This window comes from Homalodisca vitripennis, chromosome 4 (assembly GCF_021130785.1).
Source record: "Homalodisca vitripennis isolate AUS2020 chromosome 4, UT_GWSS_2.1, whole genome shotgun sequence".
Lineage (NCBI taxonomy): Eukaryota > Metazoa > Arthropoda > Insecta > Hemiptera > Cicadellidae > Homalodisca > Homalodisca vitripennis.
In genome coordinates this window covers 104801191-104826566 of record NC_060210.1, presented here as the reverse complement: position 1 = coordinate 104826566, position 25376 = coordinate 104801191, and the positions used below count along the sequence as shown (strand labels likewise).

General features: G+C 36.5%; 1 protein-coding gene across 1 annotated transcript; it reads left to right on the top strand.

The window, feature by feature from the left end:
* Positions 1-1393: 1393 nt before the first annotated feature.
* LOC124359875 (protein takeout-like) lies at positions 1394-24864 on the top strand. The gene is made up of 6 exons (XM_046812985.1): positions 1394-1531; positions 16087-16182; positions 18625-18772; positions 21898-22031; positions 23318-23470; positions 24625-24864. The coding sequence occupies exons 1-6, from the start codon at positions 1438-1440 to the stop codon at positions 24780-24782; spliced, it is 783 nt and encodes a 260-aa protein (XP_046668941.1). The 5' UTR covers positions 1394-1437; the 3' UTR covers positions 24783-24864.
* Positions 24865-25376: the final 512 nt, after the last annotated feature.

The window sequence follows — 25376 nt, the reverse complement described above, 5'->3', positions numbered from 1 at the left end:
AATAAATAAAATAAAATAAAATAGCTAATATAACCATTTATTTTCCGCTAACTTAAAATCTGAGGAAACATCAAGGAGTGCAGCCTAGTTTAATATTTGTTAACATTGTGTAAAAACCATTTGGCATTTGGTGTGAAATAGCCGAGATACATAATATTTTTTTTAATGCGAATGGTCGTCACATTTTCATATTGTATTGTATGGATTGGCTGATGAACTTATCCGAGGTATGTGAGAGTCCTGCTCCATCCCAACTTATCACATTCACAATCGTATTCCTGCTTTTCTTGCTTGAACATGTTAGTATAGTTACACCACTTTTACAAGTGTGGAGGAACTTTTATGTTTTCCGTACATGAGACTTTCTGTCGATCTTAGACGGTCACCCTGATGACGCATGTGTTAAATTGTGTATACAAATGTTAAAAGTATACACGATGTAAAAATTTTGTAAATACTTTCGCCAATGCTTAGAGTAAAGTTTTCTTTTATTGTGAAATAATAAAGCTCAGAAAACTATTTCGAGAACAGAACTATACATAGAAGTAAATATATCTCGTTTATGCTTATTCCAAGTTTTATGGAATTGAATTAAACCAACTTAATTCATTTAACTCTTTAACCATTGTTATAAATAAAGTAACATTTATTCCATTAATTCTTCAGTATATTTGGTTTAATGTTGTGGTGAAAGAAATATTTTGGCCATAAACATCCTTATATATTTAACTTTCTTGGGTTTCAATAATACTGTAACTTCAAATTAATGATTAGATTTCAAAAATTCTTCAACACATATTACTGCTTCAAGGCAATTATCTTGTATGTAATATATCAACTGGGCTACGTATCAATGCTCACTTTAAATTTCACAACAATTTGGTAATATAAATAAAAGATATTATATAGATAAAAGAAGTTTAAACTAATGAAACGTAATATCTAAGGACATGTAAAAAATGTTTAAACCCTTAGCCATACCGGCTAATAATAAATTATTTTGTATTTTGTATGAGTTTATCAGCGGGATATTAAAACTGTTTAAAAATCGCACTTATGAAACGTTAGCACAATTATAAACATCGTATGTTGCTGATTTGTCTGAACGGCTTGGCTGTGTTTAAACACACCAGAGTATAACAAACCCCACGTAATTCGTTTTTTTTATTTTTTAATCCAAAGTTTCAGAGTTGATAAAACAGAAAGTTCTTGTTTTTAATACTAAACTAAGCTAGGAATAATCCTTTACATGGATGTCGACATCGATTGGCTCTACTTCTACCCTTTGTAATTCCAAATCTTCCCGCCGTTTAAATCAAAGGTAGAGGTCGCTTTCTCCACATGCCCCGGACCGAGGAGCGTGGCTGTGACTGTGGCTGCAGTCAGTCAGTAGTCGCTACTCGCTAGTCACTCCCAGAAGCAGCAGCAGCAGAAGAGATGGTGTGTGTCCGTGTGCTGTTGCTGCTGTCCAGCTTGGGCCTCACCTTCACCCTCGCCCTTCAGCCCACGCCGAGAGTCCTCACCAGTCAACGTGAGTATACATAACAACGATCAGCTTTTGTTGTATAGCAAATAACGATTCTTCACTTGAGCTGTTCTGCTTGTCTCTTACGATATTAGATTAACTTGAAATATAAACCCTTTTGTTATTTTCCCGGATCAGTACAACCAAATTATTGACTTTAATCCAACTGTACTTATTTGTGTCCACTGCTGAAACCATTAAGCAGAACCGGGTTGTTCAATTGACGGTCACCGTTACATATGCCCTTTCTTACGTTCACATGGACATCGCGTTGGGAAAATTAAATGCCGGTCACTACAAGCTAGCCAGGCCGCCAACCACTCCCACAGCCGCTCTAACCTCCTTCTACAAACTGTTTCGTAATTTACTCAAAGTCTAGCAAAGAACTCGCCAGCATTCGCTTATCGACTAGGGTCGCGCAGCATGGGAATGATGACTTGATATTTTCGCTGTGTGGTATGAGTTGTGCACTGACTGTGCAGTTACAAGCATTACCACCTCAGCAGCATGTTTACCCTGTACAGATGTTTACGTTAATCTCACCAACATTAACAACGACGCATTACTGTATATGACCCGTTGACTCATCTAAATGATGAGCCTAAGACGAAGCTCATTCCGTCAACTCATCCTGCTGCAGACAGCCCTCTCAGTTTGTATCTGTTAAGAAATCATTTATTGAGCTCAGTATGGGCGGATTAATCACTATATCACGATCATGTGGATGTAACACGAATCCTCCCTTTTAACATTGCCATCAGAAGTTTTATGTATTAATATTTTGCACCCTTGTAACTTTAAACACTAACATTTTCTTCTCTTGCCGTCTAACTTCAAATCAGACATCATATCGTGTTTATGTGCCTGTCGCATGTTGAATTGAACCTCTTATCAGGTAATTTTCACCATTACCACTCATTAGGCTCACATAACATTTAAACATAAATTTACTATCTTTGCAGTTAATGATGTGGATACAAAGGAGTTTCTGGTATCTGATCTTGAAGATACGCGTTATATAAACTTGGCATTGATTTGCTTTTAATACCAGTTTCTGGGATCTTACAATAATACCTTAGACGTTTAAACATACTGCTTTTTGCTCCTAAGAAAGTTTATTGAAAGAGGTTTTAGATCTCACTCGAAAATTCTCATTTTTGTAACGACCATATGAGTGCCGCACATGGATCTGAGTTTGTAAATTTGTTGATAAAACATCTATTAACTTGACCATTATAAAGTTAAACACATAAATTATAATTTTTGGGCTCTACTGCTAAACACGCAGCATGATAGATGTTGTTCACGGACACATATAAATAAAACATTTTTTATTTATTATTAACACATTATACTCTCGCAAACATAAACACATAATTCACTCAGTTTAGCTATATCTCCAAATCAGATCTCAACTGATGAGCATATAAATGAAGCACGTGGACCAATGCATATAAATATTAACTTAATTAAAACTGAATCATGCATTCATTGTTAAACGCTAATTGTATGGACTCTGCTGTTAGTTCCAGATGAGTTTGTGGGTATTACTCATACACTGTATAAACTATTCATTGATTTGTTTTTGTCTAAAGTATATGAATTACAAATCATAACATGTATTAAAATTATGAGTTAAATTTGTAATTCTTCAAACCAATTTGACTCTTGCAAATTGATATTAATATTTTTTACTCTTCCTGAAAATCAACAATAAACGTTACCATGAAAATAATCTAACGGTAATGTCCTTGGTAATGTAAAATAAACTTATAGAACTGACATTAATATGTATATGGACTACATTATTATTTTAACTTCAATTATTAAGGAACTTATGTTTTCGTCTATTAAATTTTATAGAGTGGAGCTCCGCACATATGATTTACATAGATTTAAGTCATAAAAACATTGTCATGTTCATATAACAATATTTTTAAGCCGATACTTGGCGTCTGCGTTGAAGATCCCCAAAGAGATGTAGCACGTGGACCACAGTAACCTTAGCTTAAATCTATAGGAGTAGTACATAAAACAATAACTTTGCCATAAATTAGTTTTCGGACGTAAAATACTGTTATTTTATATAACAATAATTTTTAGCTGATAGGCTACTTAGAATTTGCTCTAAACATCCTCATGTCGATGTATTAGCCTACGTAGAGCCAAAAAAACTTGGCATCGTTTTGTTTTAGTCGTAGAGTACTGTTATTTTCGTAATGATGTTTTTTGAATGGATAATTACAGCTGAAGAACCTTAAGTAAACTTAATATGTGGTCTAAACAACAAACTAAACAATAGATGTAGCACGTGAACCCTAGTAACCTTGGTATCGATTTGTTTCCGGACGTAAAATACTGATATTTTCGTATAACAATAGATGCAGCAGGTGAACCCTAGTAACCTTGGTATCGATTTGTTTCCGGACGTAAAATACTGTTATTTTCGTATAACAATAGATGCAGCAGGTGAACCCTAGTAACCTTGGTATCGATTTGTCTCCGGACGTAAAATATTGTGTTATTTTTGTAAAATACAATATAATTGTAACTCTTTGGTTGATTTGTTTTCGGACGTTAAATTACTGTTACATCGTGAACTCTATAAATATATATTTTCGTATAGCAATAGTGTAGCACGTGAACTCTAGTAACCTTAGTATCGATTTGTCTCCGCGGACGTAAAATACTGTTATTTTTGTAAAACAATAATTGTAGCACGTGAACTCTAGTAACCTTGGTATTGATTTTTGTTTCGGACGTAAAATACTGTTATTTTCGTATAACAATAACCTAAGATGCAGCAGGTGAACCCTAGTAATCTTGGTATCGATTTGTTTCCGGACGTAAAATACTGTTATTTTTCGTATAGCAATAGATGTAGCACGTGAACCCTAGTAACCTTAGTATCGATTTTTTTTCCCGGACGTAACAATACTGTTATTTTCGTATAACAGATAGAACTGAACAATACATGTAGCACTTGGAACACTAGTAACCTTGGTAATCGATTTTTTTTGGACGTAGAATACTGTTATTTTCGTAAAATAATGTTTTTTCTGAACAGATATAACTGAACAACCCTAAGTAGATGCAGCAGGTGAACCCTCAGTAATCCTTGGTATCGATTTGTTTCCGGACGTAAAATACTGTTATTTTCTGTTATGTTTTCTGAACAGATATAACAATAGATGTAGCACGGTGGACCCTAGTAAACCTTGGTATCGATTTGTTTTTGGAAGGTAGAATACTGTTATTTTCGTATAATAATGTTTTGTGAACAGATAGAACTGAACAACCCTAAGTAGATGTAGCACGTGGACTCCAGTAACCTTGGTATCGATTTGGTTTTGGACGTAGAATACTGTTATTTTCGTATAACAATGTTTTCTGAACAGATACAACTGAACAACCCTAAGTAGATGTAGCACGTGGACTCCAGTAACCTTGGTATCGATTTGTTTTTCGGACGTATAATACTGTTATTTTCGTATAATAATGTTTTCCTGAACAGATACAACTGAACAACCCTAAGTAGATGTAGCACGTGGACTCCAGTAACCTTGGTATCGATTTGGTTTTGGACGTATAATACTGTTATTTTCGTATAATAATGTTTTCTGAACAGATACAACTGAACAACCCTAAGTAGATGTAGCACGTGGACTCCAGTAACCTTGGTATCGATTTGTTTTCGGACGTATAAATACTGTTATTTTTGTATAATAATTTTTCTGAACAGATAGAACTGAACAACCCTAAGTAGATGTAGCACGTGGACTCCAGTAACCTTGGTATCGATTTGGTTTTGGACGTATAATACTGTTATTTTCGTATAATAATGTTTTCTGAACAGATAGAACTGGACAACCCTAAGTAGATGTAGCACGTGGACTCCAGTAACCTTGGTATATCGATTTGTTTTCGGACGTATAATACTGTTATTTTTGTATAATGGTTTTTTTCTGAACAGATAGAACTGAACAACCCTAAGTAGATGTAGCACGTGGACTCCAGTAACCTTGGTATCGATTTGGTTTTGGACGTATAATACTGTTATTTTCGTATAATAATGTTTTCTGAACAGATAGAACTGAACAACCCTAAGTTAGATGTAGCACGTGGACTCCAGTAACCTTGGTATCGATTTGGTTTTGGACGTATAATACTGTTATTTTCGTATAATAATGTTTTTCTGAACAGATACAACTTAACAACCCTAAGTAGATGTAGCACGTGGACTCCAGTAACCTTGGTATCGATTTGGTTTTGGACGTATAATACTGTTATTTTCGTATAATGATGTTTTCTGAACCAGATAGAACTGGACAACCCTAAGTAGATGTAGCACGTGGACTCCAGTAACTTTGGTATCGATTTGTTTTTCGGACGTATAATACTGTTATTTTTGTATAATAATGTTTTTCTGAACAGATAGAACTGAACAACCCTAAGTAGATGTAGCACGTGGACTCCAGTAACCTTGGTATCGATTTGGTTTTGGACGTATAATACTGTTATTTTCGTATAATAATGTTTTCTGAACAGATAGAACTGGACAACCCTAAGTAGATGTAGCACGTGGACTCCAGTAAACCTTGGTATCGATTTGTTTTTGGACGTATAATAAATTTTCGCATAATAATAGATGTGGCACATGAACCCTAGTAACCTTGGTATCGATTTGTTTTCGGAAGTAAAGTACTGTTATTTTCGTATAATAATGTTTTCTGAGTGGATAATTAGAGCTGAACAACTCTAAGTAGATGTAGCATGTAGTCCCTAGTTACCTATAAAATGAATAATCTTATAATTATACTTAAATTACTTTCATAAATGTATGTAACAGTTTTATTGTATTATTTCAACATAAAATTCTAATAAGACAAATAAATTAACTCACGTATCATTAATTAATAATAAAATGGGGTTCAAAATTTACTTTGTTGTTTTTTAATGAACAAAAACTTTGAAAACTATTTTACGAATTTTATAGACTATGGATTGTTTTTTTCCATACTGATATTCGAATCTTTAAAATAATAAACGACCACTTAATATTCAACAACTTAAATATTTTCAATTAACTTAAAAAATATAATTTCATATTGACGAATTTAAATTCATCAACAGAAAATGTCCCTCGCTTCAAAATAGTGCAACTAGTAAGCTGGTTCCAATGAGCTTTCAGAGAAATAATGCATCATGAATGTATTATAATTTTCATGTACGAGAATCACGGTTTATAGTATGTTTATGTTATTTAGTATTTTTGAAATTGTTTACTTTACTTGACATATTATTGAATAATTTAGAAAAACAGTCTTGAATGCTGATATGTTACAGCAATATGTATACAATTTTCTTTAACATCATAAGTTACGTCAATAATGAAAAAATCTAATATTTAAAAATAATTATTTTAACTCTGACTAATTTTGTGCCTGAGTCTACAACAGAAGTTTTCAGCATTCTGTACGAAATCCGAAGGGAAATCATCGCCATGCTGCAATACCCCCCCCCCCCAAATACCTGTTCCAAAATTGATGAAATTGACGTTACTGAACATTTATAAGATATCCATTCTAATTATTGATTATTAGGACAGAACAATGTGATGTCAGTGAAACGTTTCGAGTCCCTGACCACTTTTACAAGGAGACATATCCTTAAGTTGGTTGGTTTCACTCGATGCAATTACTTATGAGTATAATTACTTGCAGTGCCTTTATTTATTGTCACACAACAACATAACAAATCATTCAAAATACATTTGATCATATGTTCGGTCCACACCCGAAACTGACACCAAAACATATCGGACTCCAGTGAGGTTGCAATAGCCGTGATGGCCTCAGCAGCGTCCATGACTGGGAGAGGTGTCCGGGGAGTTTTTCAGTGGATGCCAAAGATACCTTTAATTTAAAAACCCGCTTTCAACACGGTCAGCCACTCAACCTGCCCTGCCCCAGAGTTCGCAGAAAGCGGTATTGCAGTGTTGGCAGGTGGAACTGGCACCGACACATGTTGTGATGTAAGAGGCGAGCGAAGGTAACGGCAGTGATGCGCGAGTACGATGAGGGGAGAGACCTTTACTCGTACACACGAGGACACTGTGAAACGTGATATTGACGCTGTCGCATTTGTGTAGAATAACAAACAAAATATATACCTTGCCGTACTGTCTTGTCCATAATAAACAAACGAGTGAGTCGTGAGTCAGCAAATGTATTTTGAACTCCGTCAAGATTTTGGACATGTTGTTATGCTCAGAGGCTAGCGTGTGAACCAAGGGGGCGGTTTTAAGACCTCGGGATTTAAGACGCGACCTTGAGTGCTGTCCCATAAAACCAGTGTTGAATTATTAACGAGTTTAAGTCATAGGGTGGTGCATGATGTCTCATTTTAAGGGTATAACTTATGCACATCCAAATGCCTTTCAGTTCTGTAATTATTAAACCCACTGTTGTTGGTGTTTCAACAAAAGTATACGTATGTTTTTCTGACTAAAGATTTATTTATTAGATACGCTTGTATATAAACAATGAACAGAAATAAAATTCACTTGAGAATGTATTAACTATATTTTTAACTGAGAGACTATGCCCACATTTAACATATTTAATTTCCCCTTTAAGCATGTAATTTCATTTGTTAGTGCCCAAATATTAATTCAAACCAACGTTTACTGAGGGATAAAACCATATATACACGTATACGTTTAAACATAATCTCAATATTGTTTTGTTACACTTTTTTACGCGTCCTACAATTTTTTATGAGCACATGGCTAGTTTTAAGAATTTAATTTAACCTCTAATTGGCCGCTGAGTTGGCCCAGGGCGGAGAGAATCACGACATTCGGAATTTGGTTAATTTAGTATACTTAGCTCTATAAATTAGATTTATAGCTACGTATTGCTGAGAAGGTGTGTGGCAGGCACGCGCTGAGTTGGCCCAGGGCGGAGGGAATCACGAGATTCGGAATTTGGTTAATATAGTTTACTTAGCTCTATATACTACGTATTGTTGAGAAGGTGTGTGGCAGGCATGCGCTGAGTTGGCCCAGGGCGGAGGGAATCACGAGATTCGGAATTTGGTTAATATAGTTGATTTAGCTCTTACTACGTATTGCTGAGAAGGTGTGTGGCGGGCACGCGCTGAGTTGGCCCAGGGCGGAGAGAATCTCGAGATTCGGAAGTCGGGTAATAGAGTAAACGTAACGCCATATCCTCCGTACTGCTGAGGTGTGTGGCAGACACGCGCTGAGTTAGCCCAGGGCGGAGAGAATCTCGAGATTCGGAAGTCGGGTAATAGAGTAAACGTAACGCCATATCCTCCGTACTGCTGAGGTGTGTGGCAGACACGCGCTGAGTTAGCCCAGGGCGGAGAGAATCTCGAGATTCGGAAGTCGGGTAATAGAGTAAACGTAACGCCATATCCTCCGTACTGCTGAGGTGTGTGGCAGGCACGCGCTGAGTTGGCCCAGGGCGGAGAGAATCTCGAGATTCGGAAGTCGGGTAATAGAGTAAACGTAACGCCATATCCACGTCCTCCGTAATGTCTCTCGAGATTCGGAAGCCGGGTAATAGAGTAAACGTAACGCCATCCGTACTGCTGAGGTGTGTGGCAGACACGCACTGAGTTGGCCCAGGGCGGAGAGAATCTCGAGATTCGGAAGTAATAGAGTAAACGTAACGCCATAGACTGCTGACAGGCACGCGCTGAGTTGGCCCAGTCTCGAGATTCGGAAGTCGAGTAATAGAGTAAACGTAACGCCATATCATCCGTACTGCTGAGGTGTGTGGCAGACACGCGCTGAGTTGGCCCAGGGCGGAGAGAATCTCGAGATTCGGAAGTCGGGTAATAGAGTAAACGTAACGCCATATCCTCCGTACTGCTGAGGTGTGTGGCAGACACGCGCTGAGTTAGCCCAGGGCGGAGAGAATCTCGAGATTCGGAAGTCGGGTAATAGAGTAAACGTAACGCCATATCCTCCGTACTGCTGAGGTGTGTGGCAGACACGCGCTGAGTTGGCCCAGGGCGGAGAGAATCTCGAGATTCGGAAGTCGGGTAATAGAGTAAACGTAACGCCATATCCTCCGTACTTGCTGAGGTGTGTGGCAGACACGCGCTGAGTTGGCCCAGGGCGGAGAGAATCTCGAGATTCGGAAGTCGGGTAATAGAGTAAACGTAACGCCATATCCTCCGTACTGCTGAGGTGTGTGGCAGACACGCGCTGAGTTAGGCCCAGGGCGGAGAGAATCTCGAGATTTCGGATTCTAGTCGAGAGTAAACGTAACGCCATATCCTCCGTACTGCTGAGGTGTGTGGCAGACACGCGCTGAGTTAGCCTCTCGAGATGGAAGTCGGGTAATAGAGTAAACGTAACGCCATATCCTCCGTACTGCTGAGGTGTGTGGCAGACACGCGCTGAGTTGGCCCAGGGCGGAGAGAATCTCGAGATTCGGAAGTCGGGTAATAGAGTAAACGTAACGCCATATCCTCCGTACTGCTGAGGTGTGTGGCAGACACGCGCTGAGTTAGCCCAGGGCGGAGAGAATCTCGAGATTTGGAAGTCGGAAGTCGGTTAATAGAGTAAACGTAACGCCATATCCCTCCGTACTGCTGAGGTGTGTGGCAGACACGCGCTGAGTTAGCCCAGGGCGGAGAGAATCTCGAGATTCGGAAGTCGGGTTAATAGAGTAAACGTAACGCCATATCCTCCGTACTGCTGAGGTGTGTGGCAGACACGCGCTGAGTTAGCCCAGGGCGGAGAGAATCTCGAGATTCGGAAGTCGGGTTAATAGAGTAAACGTAACGCCATATCCTCCGTACTGCTGAGGTGTGTGTGGCAGACACGCGCTGAGTTAGCCCAGGGCGGAGAGAATCTCGAGATTCGGAAGTCGGGTTAATAGAGTAAACGTAACGCCATATCCTCCGTACTGCTGAGGTGTGTGGCAGACACGCGCTGAGTTAGGCCCAGGGCGGAGAGAATCTCGAGATTCGGAAGTCGGGTAATAGAGTAAACGTAACGCCATATCCTCCGTACTGCTGAGGTGTGTGGCAGACACGCGCTGAGTTGGCCCAGGGCGGAGAGAATCTCGAGATTCGGAAGTCGGGTAATAGAGTAAACGTAACGCCATATCCTCCGTACTGCTGAGGTGTGTGGCAGACACGCGCTGAGTTGGCCCAGGGCGGAGAGAATCTCGAGATTCGGAAGTCGGGTAATAGAGTAAACGTAACGCCATATCCTCCGTACTGCTGAGGTGTGTGGCAGACACGCGCTGAGTTGGCCCAGGGCGGAGAGAATCTCGAGATTCGGAAGTCGGTTAATAGAGTAAACGTAACGCCATATCCTCCGTACTGCTGAGGTGTGTGGCAGACACGCGCTGAGTTAGCCCAGGGCGGAGAGAATCTCGAGATTTGGAAGTCGGGTAATAGAGTAAACGTAACGCCATATCCTCCGTACTGCTGAGGTGTGTGGCAGACACGCGCTGAGTTGGCCCAGGGCGGAGAGAATCTCGAGATTCGGAAGTCGGTTAATAGAGTAAACGTAACGCCATATCCTCCGTACTGCTGAGGTGTGTGGCAGACACGCGCTGAGTTAGCCCAGGGCGGAGAGAATCTCGAGATTCGGAAGTCGGGTAATAGAGTAAACGTAACGCCATATCCTCCGTACTGCTGAGGTGTGTGGCAGACACGCGCTGAGTTGGCCCAGGGCGGAGAGAATCTCGAGATTCGGAAGTCGGGTAATAGAGTAAACGTAACGCCATATCCTCCGTACTGCTGAGGTGTATGGGCAGACACGCGCTGAGTTAGCCCAGGGCGGAGAGAATCTCGAGATTCGGAAGTCGGGTAATAGAGTAAACGTAACGCCATATCCACCGTACTGCTGAGGTGTGTGGCAGACACGCGCTGAGTTGGCCCAGGGCGGAGAGAATCTCGAGATTCGGAAGTCGGGTAATAGAGTAAACGTAACGCCATATCCTCCGTACTGCTGAGGTGTATGGCAGACACGCGCTGAGTTAGCCCAGGGCGGAGAGAATCTCGAGATTCGGAAGTCGGGTAATAGAGTAAACGTAACGCCATATCCTCCGTACTGCTGAGGTGTGTGGCAGACACGCGCTGAGTTGGCCCAGGGCGGAGAGAATCTCGAGATTCGGAAGTCGGGTAATAGAGTAAACGTAACGCCATATCCTCCGTACTGCTGAGGTGTGTGGCAGACACGCGCTGAGTTGGCCCAGGGCGGAGAGAATCTCGAGATTCGGAAGTCGGGTAATAGAGTAAACGTAACGCCATATCCTCCGTACTGCTGAGGTGTGTGGCAGACACGCGCTGAGTTGGCCCAGGGCGGAGAGAATCTCGAGATTCGGAAGTCGGGTAATAGAGTAAACGTAACGCCATATCCTCCGTACTGCTGAGGTGTGTGGCAGACACGCGCTGAGTTGGCCCAGGGCGGAGAGAATCTCGAGATTCGGAAGTCGGGTAATAGAGTAAACGTAACGCCATATCCTCCGTACTGCTGAGGTGTGTGGCAGACACGCGCTGAGTTGGCCCAGGGCGGAGAGAATCTCGAGATTCGGAAGTCGGGTAATAGAGTAAACGTAACGCCATATCGTACTGCTGACAGGCACGCGCTGAGAGTCTCGAGATTCGGAAGTCGGGTAACGTAACGCCATATCCACCGTCTGCGTGTGTGGCACTGCTCTCGAGATTCGGAAGTCGGGTAATAGAGTAAACGTAACGCCATATCCACGTACTGCTGAGGTGTGTGGCAGGCACGCGCTGAGTTGGCCCAGGGCGGAGAGAATCTCGAGATTCGGAAGTCGGGTAATAGAGTAAACGTAACGCCATATCCACCGTACTGCTGAGGTGTGTGGCAGGCACGCGCTGAGTTGGCCCAGGGCGGAGAGAATCTCGAGATTCGGAAGTCGGGTAATAGAGTAAACGTAACGCCATATCCTCCGTACTGCTGAGGTGTGTGGCAGACACGCGCTGAGTTAGGCCCAGGGCGGAGAGAATCTCGAGATTCGGAAGTCGGGTAATAGAGTAAACGTAACGCCATATCCTCCGTACTGCTGAGGTGTGTGGCAGACACGCGCTGAGTTGGCCCAGGGCGGAGAGAATCTCGAGATTTGGAAGTCGGGTAATAGAGTAAACGTAACGCCATATCCTCCGTACTGCTGAGGTGTGTGGCAGACACGCGCTGAGTTGGCCCAGGGCGGAGAGAATCTCGAGATTCGGAAGTCGGGTAATAGAGTAAACGTAGCGCCATATCCTCCGTACTGCTGAAGGAGAAAGCTATTGCGCCTGTTGCATCACGTCAAGTCAAGTGGACTGGAGGAAGAAAGCGGGGAAAGTGAGTTGACGGCATTCCAGCATCAGGACCACAACACTCGGGCATAGAGCTCTGGTCATTGTATATTCTGTTGTTACGTCATCACGAGCAGCTAGCCCTTGGAATATTTAACTGGACAGTTAATGATCTTTATATAATTTACTCATTATTATGGCACGAAAGCCTAAGTTCTCTTTTTTGTATTATATATAAGCTTATAATGAGGCTTATATATAATACAAAAATACCGGTACTGTATTATACATAGTGTAACACCCCAAACTGTTATGGATTTTAAAGTAGTTCTGTAAAATCAATTCACCCTTAATTCACGGATAAAACCTTATGAAAAGTTCGTTAAAACTAATACAAACTTTTGAGAAGAAAAAGAGGTCAAATGTTTCGTTCTGCAAGGTTCTTTCTTGGGACGCCTGCATTTGAATATTTGTATGAATGACATTCTTGATAATGTTAATTCGAATATATGAAGTCGAACTCCCTGGATACAAATATGGTGTAGGAATGAATATTGTCGAACCAATTCCTTTATTATCTGTTTATAAAATTTTGACGTGTACTAAAAAAACCACCATTTACATCCACAAAATGAGACAGTCTTTTAGTATCAAACGAGAAGTTCAACTCTACTCAAAATGTAACCATGTAAATATACAAACCCTCAGAAATATTGCAAAAACATTAATGTATAATAAACTAACTTACCAAAGAAATTACGATTTAAAAACACTATGATTATTCAGATGTTGATAAAAATTGTTTACACAAAAGTGAAGACATCTTTAAAATGAGGCTGACGCAATGTTAAGTTGTAATTAAACTGTTTCTTTAACATATTAATACATTGTTAAATGTTATAACCTACCGAATTAACTAAATTATTATAGATCTGTCCATTTAATTGTTACGAAAAAATTCAGTAAAAGTTATTTTTATTGTAATATATCTCTTATAATGTTTGGATGAAGTGAAAAACGAATATGGCTTATTGCTTATATGAACAGTATTACTTATTATTGCAATATTTGTTGTTATAATAGTTATTAAGTATTGAATTAATTAGACACAAAATCTCATTAGCACTGATGTCAATTAAGCGGGAGCACTCATTCTCTAACTAGATATAGAAATAACCTTTTTCTAGACGACGCCAATCCGAATTAATGTTATAATAAGTTGGCGCTTGTTAACAACGCCGGCGATTAACACTAATGGTCATATGGTGAAAGTTACACAACATTAAATGCTTACGCTTCGAAGTCCCGTTATGATGTGAGCTAGAGGCGCGTAGTTATCGTATGCATGTTACCGAACTTGGGAGTGAAAGGTTAACGTACAAAGCAGAATAGGGTTAACTTACAGTCTATATTAACGTACGCTAGGCTTCGGGTCAGCGTGGAAGGAGGCTTAACACAACGGCCTGGCCCGGAAATACTACCAATGGCCCGATATTACCATTTTCAATATTAAAATATAGGTAGTAAAAATAAAGTTTCACACCAAATTTAAACCTTCCAAGTTCAAACGTGATAACAGACAGACACATACAAAGGCAGAAATCAGCTTTCGACGTTAGCCTATTACGTATTAAACTTCGTAGTGGTTAATTTAAAACATGAATACGTTTTAAAATCTCATTTTATCATTACTCTAGTCAACAAAAGAGAGTAAACCCTTTTACCATTTACCTTACAATAAAGATTTTATTTCATGTTAAACTTCATCATGTTTGTTGATAAGTTACTGGCTAATACCATATAATCAACCTTCACAATATACTATGTTTAGTAATTTGTTAAATCTGTGTTTTTCTCGTTGTTAACACGGTTACCCACAAGACCAATGTAACCAAAACCACTTTTAGACCAACAGAAGTTGAGACTCCCAATTGATAGATTTTACGAATTTCCCATACAGTTGTATATGTATTAGAGGTAGAGTTTCTCCCAAAATTTCAATGCTCCTTCAGTAACCTTGTTCAACATTTATTGTGTGTAAAGATACATAGTAATCGGATTTCACCTGTTTCATCAACAACTGGTGAGATGTGCTTCGATTAACGCTCAGCAAAAGTGGTGCAATGAGGAAAGGAAGTTTCATTTGGCGATTTTGAAAATGTTTGTATACCCCAAAAATGCAGGATTTTGGAGACCATTAAAACATTTCAAGTTGTGTACCCCTTTCAAATGACCCCTTATTTTTAAGAGCATAAAACACATAAAGAATTGTGAAAACCTTTCTTCCACATTGCACCATTACCCAAACGATATCTCCTCATATCAAATTTAGAACCAAACATAGGAGGGGGGAGAGTCCTGACTGTTTATTCATCCTGTATTAACGACGACGTCATCCTCTAGGGGCCAAATATTTTCAGTGTTTATATTAAAGATACTTATTTTGATTTTTAAAATCAAGTTTTACTTGGTTTTCAACAAACTACAGACAGTTTTTGCATGTTTGTGTTCTTAGTTTAAACAAAGTTATATTGTCTTGTCCGGTTCTATTTCGTATGTGGAGAACGAAAATCCAAAAACAACTCATTCTTTATTACTTCGTTAAACGCAAAAAGCCTTTCTTTGGAAGTAATTTTATTCAATATAAAGCATGGTTTTTTTAAGGCGGAGATTGTATTATCCTTTTCCCAAGTTAGCTATATGTGTTAAGATAATGCTTCTGCTTAAAAATTTCATGTTATTATCTTATTCATTCTAAAATATACTTTAAATTTTCTACAGTTTACTCATGTTATTAATGCATTAGTTTTAGATGCGAAAACTTTGTTTCACATCTCAAACAAAACTCTTCCTGCATATCAAATAGTTGGAATATCAAAATTCTTTAAATCATTCAGAGAATTAGAACACTCATAGTACTCATAGTGCCTGCAATAACATGAGCAAGCAATGTGTAGACTGCATTTGATATCTACAAAATAACATGGGATGGAAACAACTTTTATTTTACAAACACTTGCAAAAACAGCAGGCTCTCATCTAATTATGTCTTGTCACTGTTCCATAATCAATTAATTGGTTAATGCAGTTGGAACCAAGAGTAAAGCTTGTAGTGCTAGTGCACATAAAATGAGTGTACAAGCTTGGTGTTTCTCCAGTTTAGTTTAAGATATAGATGTTTCTCCTTGATAACTGAAGATAGTTTTATTGATTCCTTCAATTTGACCGAGACATTTTTGTTACAGCTGAATGGATCAAGAAACCTTGTCGGCGGAAAGATCCAAACTTAAACCAGTGCCTCAAAGAATTGTTCCAAGGAATGTTCCCTTACATGGCCAAAGGTTGGTATTATAAAATTGATTCCTTTGTATTCAATAGTTAGTATTCTGTTTCGTGTAATATGGTTGATAGTTCATCAACCAATTGGTTGTGGTACCTCTTGAAAACAAAGCTACAATAGAGTGGAAACTGTACAATGAAATTTTAATTAATACTTCAGTACCCAAAAACAAAGCATTTAGCTTAGTTGAAATATATATATATATATATATATATATACTAGCTGTTTCCCGCGGCTTCGCACGCTTTTCGTAAGTTTTGCCCGCGTATGAGCATTTCTGGTTGAAGTAAATTATATTTCCAACCCCGATGTAGATTTTACCTTGATGTCACGATCAAGAAAATATGTCAAAAATGTATTGTACATGCATAATGTATTTTATTACAAAGTGGTCTACCACTCAACCTTTAAGTTCAACCAAAAATTTAGTTTAGACAATTATACATCATAACTTAGCGCCTTCAAATAGTGTTTCACTGTTTAATATACGTATCTATCTCGTAATTGCAGGTTATAATGTGCAGGCGCTTTGAAAACTTTTTCTTCATTTTATTCGTTTATATTCACGACATAAGCGAATAATTCAGATAATAACTATCCTATCTTCTAAGTTAGACTAAATTACGGATACATGTGAAATTTGATTGAAATTGGTTCAGTCGTTTTGGAGTTTATTGGCAACATACATCGTGACTCAAGATTTTTATATATATAAGACTAGCAGTTTCCCGCGGCTTCGCACGCAATTTCCCGTTGAAAACAGTACACTATATTCACTTATTCTTTTTCTATCATATTCTAAACATTGCTGAGATAATTGACAGTCGTTCCTTCGTGAGCCTCTTGGGCGCATTATGAAGGTATGTATCATATTCCTGCCTCTATCTTTCGTGGTTTTTGCTAGGTGTTGATAAGTTATTCAGAACAGTTACTGTATACGGATGAATCTCGGTAAACTAATTAGGTTATAAAGAATCACATTCGGTCTGTTTAAAACTAATTTTCTGTCTAAGATATTTCCAGTATTATTTTTAGGAGTGTGCCTTCAAGAAAATGTATCAAAGAAACCAAGTTTCGATCATAAAGTGTCTTCTTTCGGCTCTTTTCATTTACCTTCGATGTAACCAAATTCAATTACCTTATGTGCAAACATTCACGGATTTGTATAATGAGGTTGTTTTCATAATAGCGTTTAATAGTATTTTCTTTGAATTAAATAGTTTATTGATCATTGATGCAATCTGAATTTAAAAACACTACTAATCAAGCACTTTACAATAAAAATGTTTTAAATTTTAAATCTAAAAAATGTTTCTGCCTCTTTGATGAACTTCAGCTGAAAGTATTATCAGCTGTTAAGTATCCGTTCGCTTTGTATTACGTGTCGTAGCGCAGTCTGTCGGATCCAATATAAAACACACAAACATCAACAACAATTTATAATTAAAAAAATAATGAAATAAACTATTAAAATTGGACCAAATACCTCTCTAAAAGTATGCCTATGTTACTTCCAGGAACGTTTAGAATCACTGTACAAAATTTCACGATGTTTAGTGCATTGGTTCCAGAGTTATAACGGAACATACAAACAAACATTCGCATTTATATATATATATATATATATATATATATATATATATTATATATATATATATATATATATATATATATATATTGTACATGCATAATGTATTTTATTACAAAGTGGTCTACCACTCAACCTTTAAGTTCAACCAAAAATTTAGTTTAGACAATTATACATCATAACTTAGCGCCTTCAAATAGTGTTTCACTGTTTAATATACGTATCTATCTCGTAATTGCAGGTTATAATGTGCAGGCGCTTTGAAAACTTTTCTTCATTTTATTCGTTTATATTCACGACATAAGCGAATAATTCAGATAATAACTATCCTATCTTCTAAGTTAGACTAAATTACGGATACATGTGAAATTTGATTGAAATTGGTTCAGTCGTTTTGGAGTTTATTGGCAACATACATCGTGACTCAAGATTTTTATATATATAATAAGATATATATATATATATATATATATATATATATATATATATATATATATATATGAGTAAACTTTTAGATAGTAGGAGAAAAAGTTATTAAGACTGAGATATCTTTTAAGATACTTAATGAATTTATATAAAGTGATGAGTTATTTTAACTGAAAAATTAAAATTAATAAACTAATTAGTTAGAAAATTTAGCAAAGAAAGATGTTTATAAATTAAATAATCTCTGTAGGTAATTATTCGCAAAGGCCCACAGCATAACAGCAGCAACACAGGCAACCATTTTGAAATTGCATATACAACAGTGTAATAGTGTGCTATCATCTTTAAGGTTCAAAAGGGACAACAAACCAAAAACTTAATTTTTAAGAATTATTTTATAATTTTTCATTCTCTACTTCCTGTTCACAGGTATTCCAGAAGTTGGCATCCCAAAGTTCGAGCCTCTTTACATTGAGAGGATTGGAATAAGCAAAGGCCATGGTGCAGTCACGCTCAGTGGAAATTTCAATAAACTGTATGCCCACGGACCTAGCAACACCACCACACTATCTGTCAGGTTTGGCAAACTGTCATTATTGGAATTTTTATTTATAAATCGTTGTAGTGTTGTATCCATGTTTTAATCCCAGGGACTCTGAGTAGATTCCTTAATAAAAACTTTGTCACACAATTCATTACAGGTACCTACTTGGTGTAACCACAACTACAGCTGTATATCCTCCATCGCAACATTCTAGCTGTCTACTTGATGAACGTGAGAACCATGAGAATCTCTTTTCTGGTTGAGTTACAAACTAACCAGTTGTCAATTAGCTGGCTGGCGAATTGGATCAAATGGAAATGAAGAGGACTTGGAGCTCTGGGCTACTGGAAACCTACTAACTAACTTCTTGTCAAGAAGAAATAATGATGCTGCATTTTGTACTGCTGACAACTTAACAATACAGCTAGCTTTGGGCTGCTAGTGATCAAACTTTGCTGCTGGCCTTTATCTGTTGGAAACTAAACGATACAACTGGCTTTGGACTACTGGTAATCAAACTTTGCTGCTGGCCTTCATCTGCTGGCAACTAAACTTTACAACTGGCTTTGGACTGCTGGTAATCAAACTTTGCTGCTGGCCTTCATCTGCTGGCAACTAAACTTTACAACTGGCTTTGGACTGCTGGTAATCAAACTTTGCTGCTGGCCTTCATCTGCTGGCAACTAAACTTTACAACTGGCTTTGGACTGCTGGTAATCAAACTTTGCTGATGACCTTCATCTGCTGGCAACTAAACTTTACAACTGGCTTTGGACTACTGGTAGTCAAACTTTGCTGCTGGCAACTAAACAATACAGCTGGCTTTAGACTGCTGATATTTTGTGCAGATAGGAGTAATAGGGGTAGTGCTGTTCATTATTCTCAGTATTTATGAAATAATACTGCAGGTTTTTATTGTTGCTATAGCAGCAGACTGCTTGCTGATTTTTGCTTTGAATTCCCAACATCTGTAGAATTTCGTTAGCTTCAGTTATTTTTCATTTTTGTAACAATGACTGTTGGCGATTTTGTTCTAAAAAGAATGCTACAGTTTTACTAGTTTGGGGTTAAAGATTATGTTTATATGTAACTATTAATAGATATTTGCTAGCAATTGAGTGCATTAATAAATTGTACTACCATATTCATAGAAAAGAAAAAGCCTTTGGTCTTTAATTTAAGTATTTTATTTTATCCAGATCGTATTAAATGCTGACTGTAGTGAAACAACCTTAAGATTTTCTCCCTGAGAATACTGTTAAAGCCCAAGTGCTTTTACACCCTTCATTTTTTATCAGAGCATTATGGAAGATGACTCATCACAAGATACATAAAACATGCATCCAAATCCTTTTTAGTTTTTTTATAATGAATGTAATTTTTTAATATTTAACTCATGAAGAAAATGGTTGCTTTTTTCTGAATAACCCATTAAATGTTGAAAAATACTCAAAAGGGTTCACCTCCTATAAGTCTATGTCAAAAAAATAGTCGTAAAAATTCATAAAGTTTAATAATGTTCTTGTGGGACTGCAATCAAGGTGGTCATCAGTACAGCTGACTTTTAATTATATTAATTCATTTCCTTTCATTCAACTTTGGTTATTTATAAAGCAACATTTTTGTATAAACACATTTTTAAGAAGTATTTCAAATTTTCCTGATATACTTTATTTTTAGTACTATTTGTTTATTCAGATGATATTAATATTATCTCATTACAAGTTTTCAATAAATAAAATTCCTCTTTTTAACTGGTCCTCTTTGTATATCAATTTATTTGTGATGATATTAGTGATGATAAAATAACATATCCTGTTCTCTAGTTCTTTACTTTTCTCTAAAAACCAGTAATCTCCAATATAATCTAATCTGTTTGGCTCTTTGGATATTTTCTTCTATCCATTACCTCATGCTCTATCTCTAGCTACTACATCTGCTAAAACTGGTTCTTCACTGGAACATAAAGTGTATGGTGCATAGTTATCTACAGTCTTCATTGTTATTTTTCTATCAGAGTTGTTTCATTAGAATCCTCCATTTATATTGTCGATGTATTGTATTTGATATCTTGATATACATTTAAGATTATATTATGCATTCTAAAATAATATAAAAATGGTTACATTCTATTGATTTTCTTTCAAAACACTTCTCGAAATTTGATGGCAAATCAAGTATTCTTCTTTTTTCATTATTTTATGGTATAATTATAAAGACAACCAACTGATTTATGGATATCACTCTCATATCAATGGAGCTAGATTGCATTGGCCGTTAATTCCATCTTCTATCAACTGCCAAGGTAAATATCTAATGGTGACATATTATCTTGATTTTAAGGTGACATTTTGTGCTGGTGCTTATATATTGCTTATCATATACCAGTGCTGTACTTTTAATTGTTTCTATTGCATTGCAATTTTAGTCTTAATTTAGGCTAATTCTTTTACAGTATTTTGATCATGTAAATAAGCCTACACTTATAATCCTCAAAATTTATAGAATAAATAAGCCAATATATTAATTGAGTGTCTCTGTTTTGATTAATTGGTAATTTGCTGTTATTTCTTATATTCGACTTTAGAATATTTATCTTGTATAGAATATTTTTGTGGATGTGGTAATTATTTAAAATATGAATAGCTATATTCAAAATATGTTACAACAATTCAGAGTTTTCTTCTTTTTAAAATCAATATGTGTAACTAAAAATTCAATAATTGCTCTTTATTATGTTTTGTTATTTGATTTAGAGTTATTCTATACAAATAATTTTATAGTTTAGTTTGTAGCATACAAGTTTGGATTTTAGGACAATTAGTTATATTTTGATTTGTTTACATGTAATTTTAAATAACACAAAATGTTTGTTAGCAATTTGTATTCTTCTACTCTGGTATGTTAAGAAAAATTTTGGTAAATATGTATTTTAGTATTTAAAATTGTTGTTTTGCTATTATTTTCATAAATTCTGTAAAACTAAATATTAGAAAGCTAACTACCAATATGTTTTATTGTAAACCACCATGGGAAGATATATCTCGTATGTACCACAAAAGGTCATTAAATACAAACACTAAACTAATGAATTAAAAATGTTAGCTAGTGCAACTTGATTGTTGACAGTCGATCATTAAATGGTGATGACATTCCAGGTTTGACCAAGCGAGAGGACGCATGGACCTCAGCCTCCACATCCCTGTCATCCGCACAGAGTCCATGTACGACTTGAGAGGTAACATCCTGCTGCTGCCGATCGTGGGAGTAGGTGATGCTCGGCTACTACTCAGTTAGTACCAACAATATTTTTGAATACATATATTTTAAAGCAACATTTAAATGGTTTTTAATTTTAGATCAACAAGTAATATTTATATGTAATTAAATATTTTAATATAATTATTTATTATTCTTAATGCATTGATAATTATTTTTTATTTAACATTATGTTTCAAACATTTTAATTTTTAGAATTGGTTCTGTAAACTATTGTTTTGTACATGTTGAAGTTTTTGGTAATTGATCCTACATTTAAACGCCAGTAGGAGTCCAGGAAATTTTTATATTGATCACATTTTATCCTTGATGAAGGTTGTCCAGATTGCTCCACGTCTTGTTTGTTCTTGTATTCACTGAACCTTCCACTACCAGGAAATTTCGATGAAAGCACATTAATTACAGGTCACCTACTGTGAAATAGGAACAAATAACCCAAGACTCCAATAAAAGTCATATATCTAAAATATACTGTGTACAATATATAATTATAGTTTTTCTGGTGAGACATCCCACTTACCTCTACATCTCAACTGTCCTTGCACTGACCAATAAACACCCAACTGTAAAGCTCTCAAAGTGTCCAAAACACCCTTAAACCCATAAGCATGCAACATTTGAGGAAAATCATGCTTTGCTTAAAAAAACCAATTTAAAAATACGCTTTGTAGTCGTAGCTCAAAAGCTATTTTCACATTCTGGCAGATTGTATAGTGTCAACTGGTAAGGAGGGAATTTCTACAGTTTAAACATTTTATTAAATTTCAATGTTCAGATATTTACCATATCAGATTCCTATTGCATTTAGTTTTCATTTTAAAAAGTCACAAATCAAATCAAAGTACTCTCAAAACTTTGATCACAGCAGAGTGTTATAAGTAACAACTCCATCATTAATAGTGACAGTTGGAACAGAGATAGAGAATTCTTTAAAATTGTATTTCCAGAAATTAGACTTAAAGTTACTTTCAGTATTTCTGGGTTCGAGTACCGGCTGAGCAAGTACTTTTTGTGATTCAATCTTTATTAAAATTATATATAATATGTATATATCTAATCATATATAATCTAATTCTTGACTTCACTAACTAAATCAAGGACCTCCTCCAAATCCAATTCATCATCAAATACTGAAACATTTGAGAGATAACACCATACTGTTTACAATTATTTTTATAGTCAACATTAATTTAGATATGAATTGAGTAAAAATATTAGAAACTTCTCAAATGTACAAGATAATAATAATAAAGTTTTGTTCCCAGCAAAAATATAATACATTGTGTGTTGTGCTTACAGGAAATGTGACAACAGACGTATTCATGAAGGTGACGTTCCCCCGGCTGCCCACAGGACAAGAAGTGATTGCTGTAACGGATATGAAGGTTGACTTCCGTATGTCCAGTGTCAGAGTTCATCTGGACAATCTTTTTAATGGCAACAAAGTTTTGGGTAGGTGTCCAAATATACGAATATCAGTTTTTTTTTTTTCAAATTTTAGCATGTTCACTGTGGCCTTGCGGCCTTGACCCACACCGCCGCATGACTCAGGACTTTGTCTCCCACTGATGATCTCTGGTGAGCGAGATCTGGTCAAGAGCCAGGTTAGTCACTAGTGATCGGCACCAGTGACTCATAGTACACTTTTACTTAAGAACCTTACCAGATTTCACCAAACCTACTCTATTTTGTAGAACATATATTTTAACAGCTTTTTATTGATTAAATTGAAGATTGAATTGGCTAGAAATATATTTTACAAATATTGCAGATTATTATTACATGAGTCAAGAGTAGCTCAAGCCACACTCTTTGTTTTGTGTCTATATTTAATAATTCAATATTGGTCAAATAATATATTATTGTGTGTTATCAGTCACAGGTGGGTCATGACAGTTAAAAAGTGAACAATGTACGGTGTTTCCTATTAGAACACAATCACCACCCTAGTGCTGACATACACCAAACTATCAGATGCCAAAGTCCACCATTATCATACCTCACCAGTGAACCATATCGCGCTGAATTATGTATTTTATGAGCCACTGATGATTCATGTCACAATTTCATGCGATAGAGTTCCAAATTGTAGTACCATTGCAGACAACTTGTTAAAAGTAGAAACTTCTTTTAGTATTGCTCACCTCTTTCATTTTCTTTTAATTTTTACTCACATGAAGGAGTTTTTTTTTTTTTTTTTTTTATAAGAATTTATGTCCTATTGACACATTGTACTTAAATGGTCCAATTACCAAAATAAAGTTTCTCAAAGATAATGATACGAAACATTATATGTAGAAGGTTCTACAATCTGCATTAATTGAAATCTCAGGAAGCGGTATTAGGATTTTGCCCCTTTAAAAGATATATTTATAGTTCGAAACTAGACTTAAGCAATACACTTGTTTAAAGTTTAGGGACAATAATAATTATTTAGAATTTTAAATATTCTCCCTTCGATGTTCCCTTTAAGAGATAATCAACATTACAAAATGCATGGATGATTCAGTGTCTGAGTCACACAAATCGTATAAATTATTTTTTAATAGCAGAGTGTTTGTCAAATCATATGGAATTTAGTGTTCTAATAAGTATGTTTATCTAAGGACACACTGTGAACACATTCCTCAACAAGAACGCCTTGGAGGTGGTTGACGAACTGAAGGAGAATATTGGAGAAAATCTGTCTGCAGTCTTCAAGAAGATCATGAACGAAGGGTTTGGTCGCATTCCCACACAATTTTGGCTGCAGCGAGATGCCTGACCTGTGATTTGTATATACTGTATTATAACTACCACCTACTCTACTCTTAAGTGTTAAATATACATTTTGTTTTTTTTATAAATTTGTTTGAGTTTTGTTTTATCTCCCCTCTTCTTGGAATTATTTTATTTAAGAGCAAACAAAAAATATAAATTTTTTAATACAGTAGTATACAAGTAAATGGAAAAATTGCAATGCCGTTAATTATCACTCTTGTTTACCTATACCCACCTGAAATCCACACAAAAAATAACACTTTGTTTGAATAATTCACTTTTGTACTGAAATTTTGGCTTCAGATTGTTATTATTTTTTAACATGATTTTGGTTGGTTGCTTTGACAACCAGGATGTGCATAGGGCAAGCAATAAGTAATATTGTTCAAGAATATTGTATTTATTATAATTTACTATCTTTAAGCATTACACAATTATTCTAAATGTTATTTAAGTACAATAAATTATGTATTATGAAAACTGAATTTCCAGTTTGCTGCTCTCTGAATAATGATCTGTAGAGAGAAATCACGTTTATTTTAATGCTAGAACAGTTAGCACGAAAATATTTTGATGGGGGCTGGTGTACCTAAATTCT

Excerpts from the sequence above, each read along its gene's own strand:
- LOC124359875 (XM_046812985.1), top strand. The coding sequence starts at position 1,438 with ATGGTGTGTGTCCGTGTGCTGTTGCTGCTGTCCAGCTTGGGCCTCACC. Across the intron at positions 16,183-18,624 it reads GTTCCCTTACATGGCCAAAG|GTATTCCAGAAGTTGGCATC; the intron begins GTTGGTATTATA and ends TCCTGTTCACAG. Across the intron at positions 22,032-23,317 it reads TGATGCTCGGCTACTACTCA|GAAATGTGACAACAGACGTA; the intron begins GTTAGTACCAAC and ends TTGTGCTTACAG.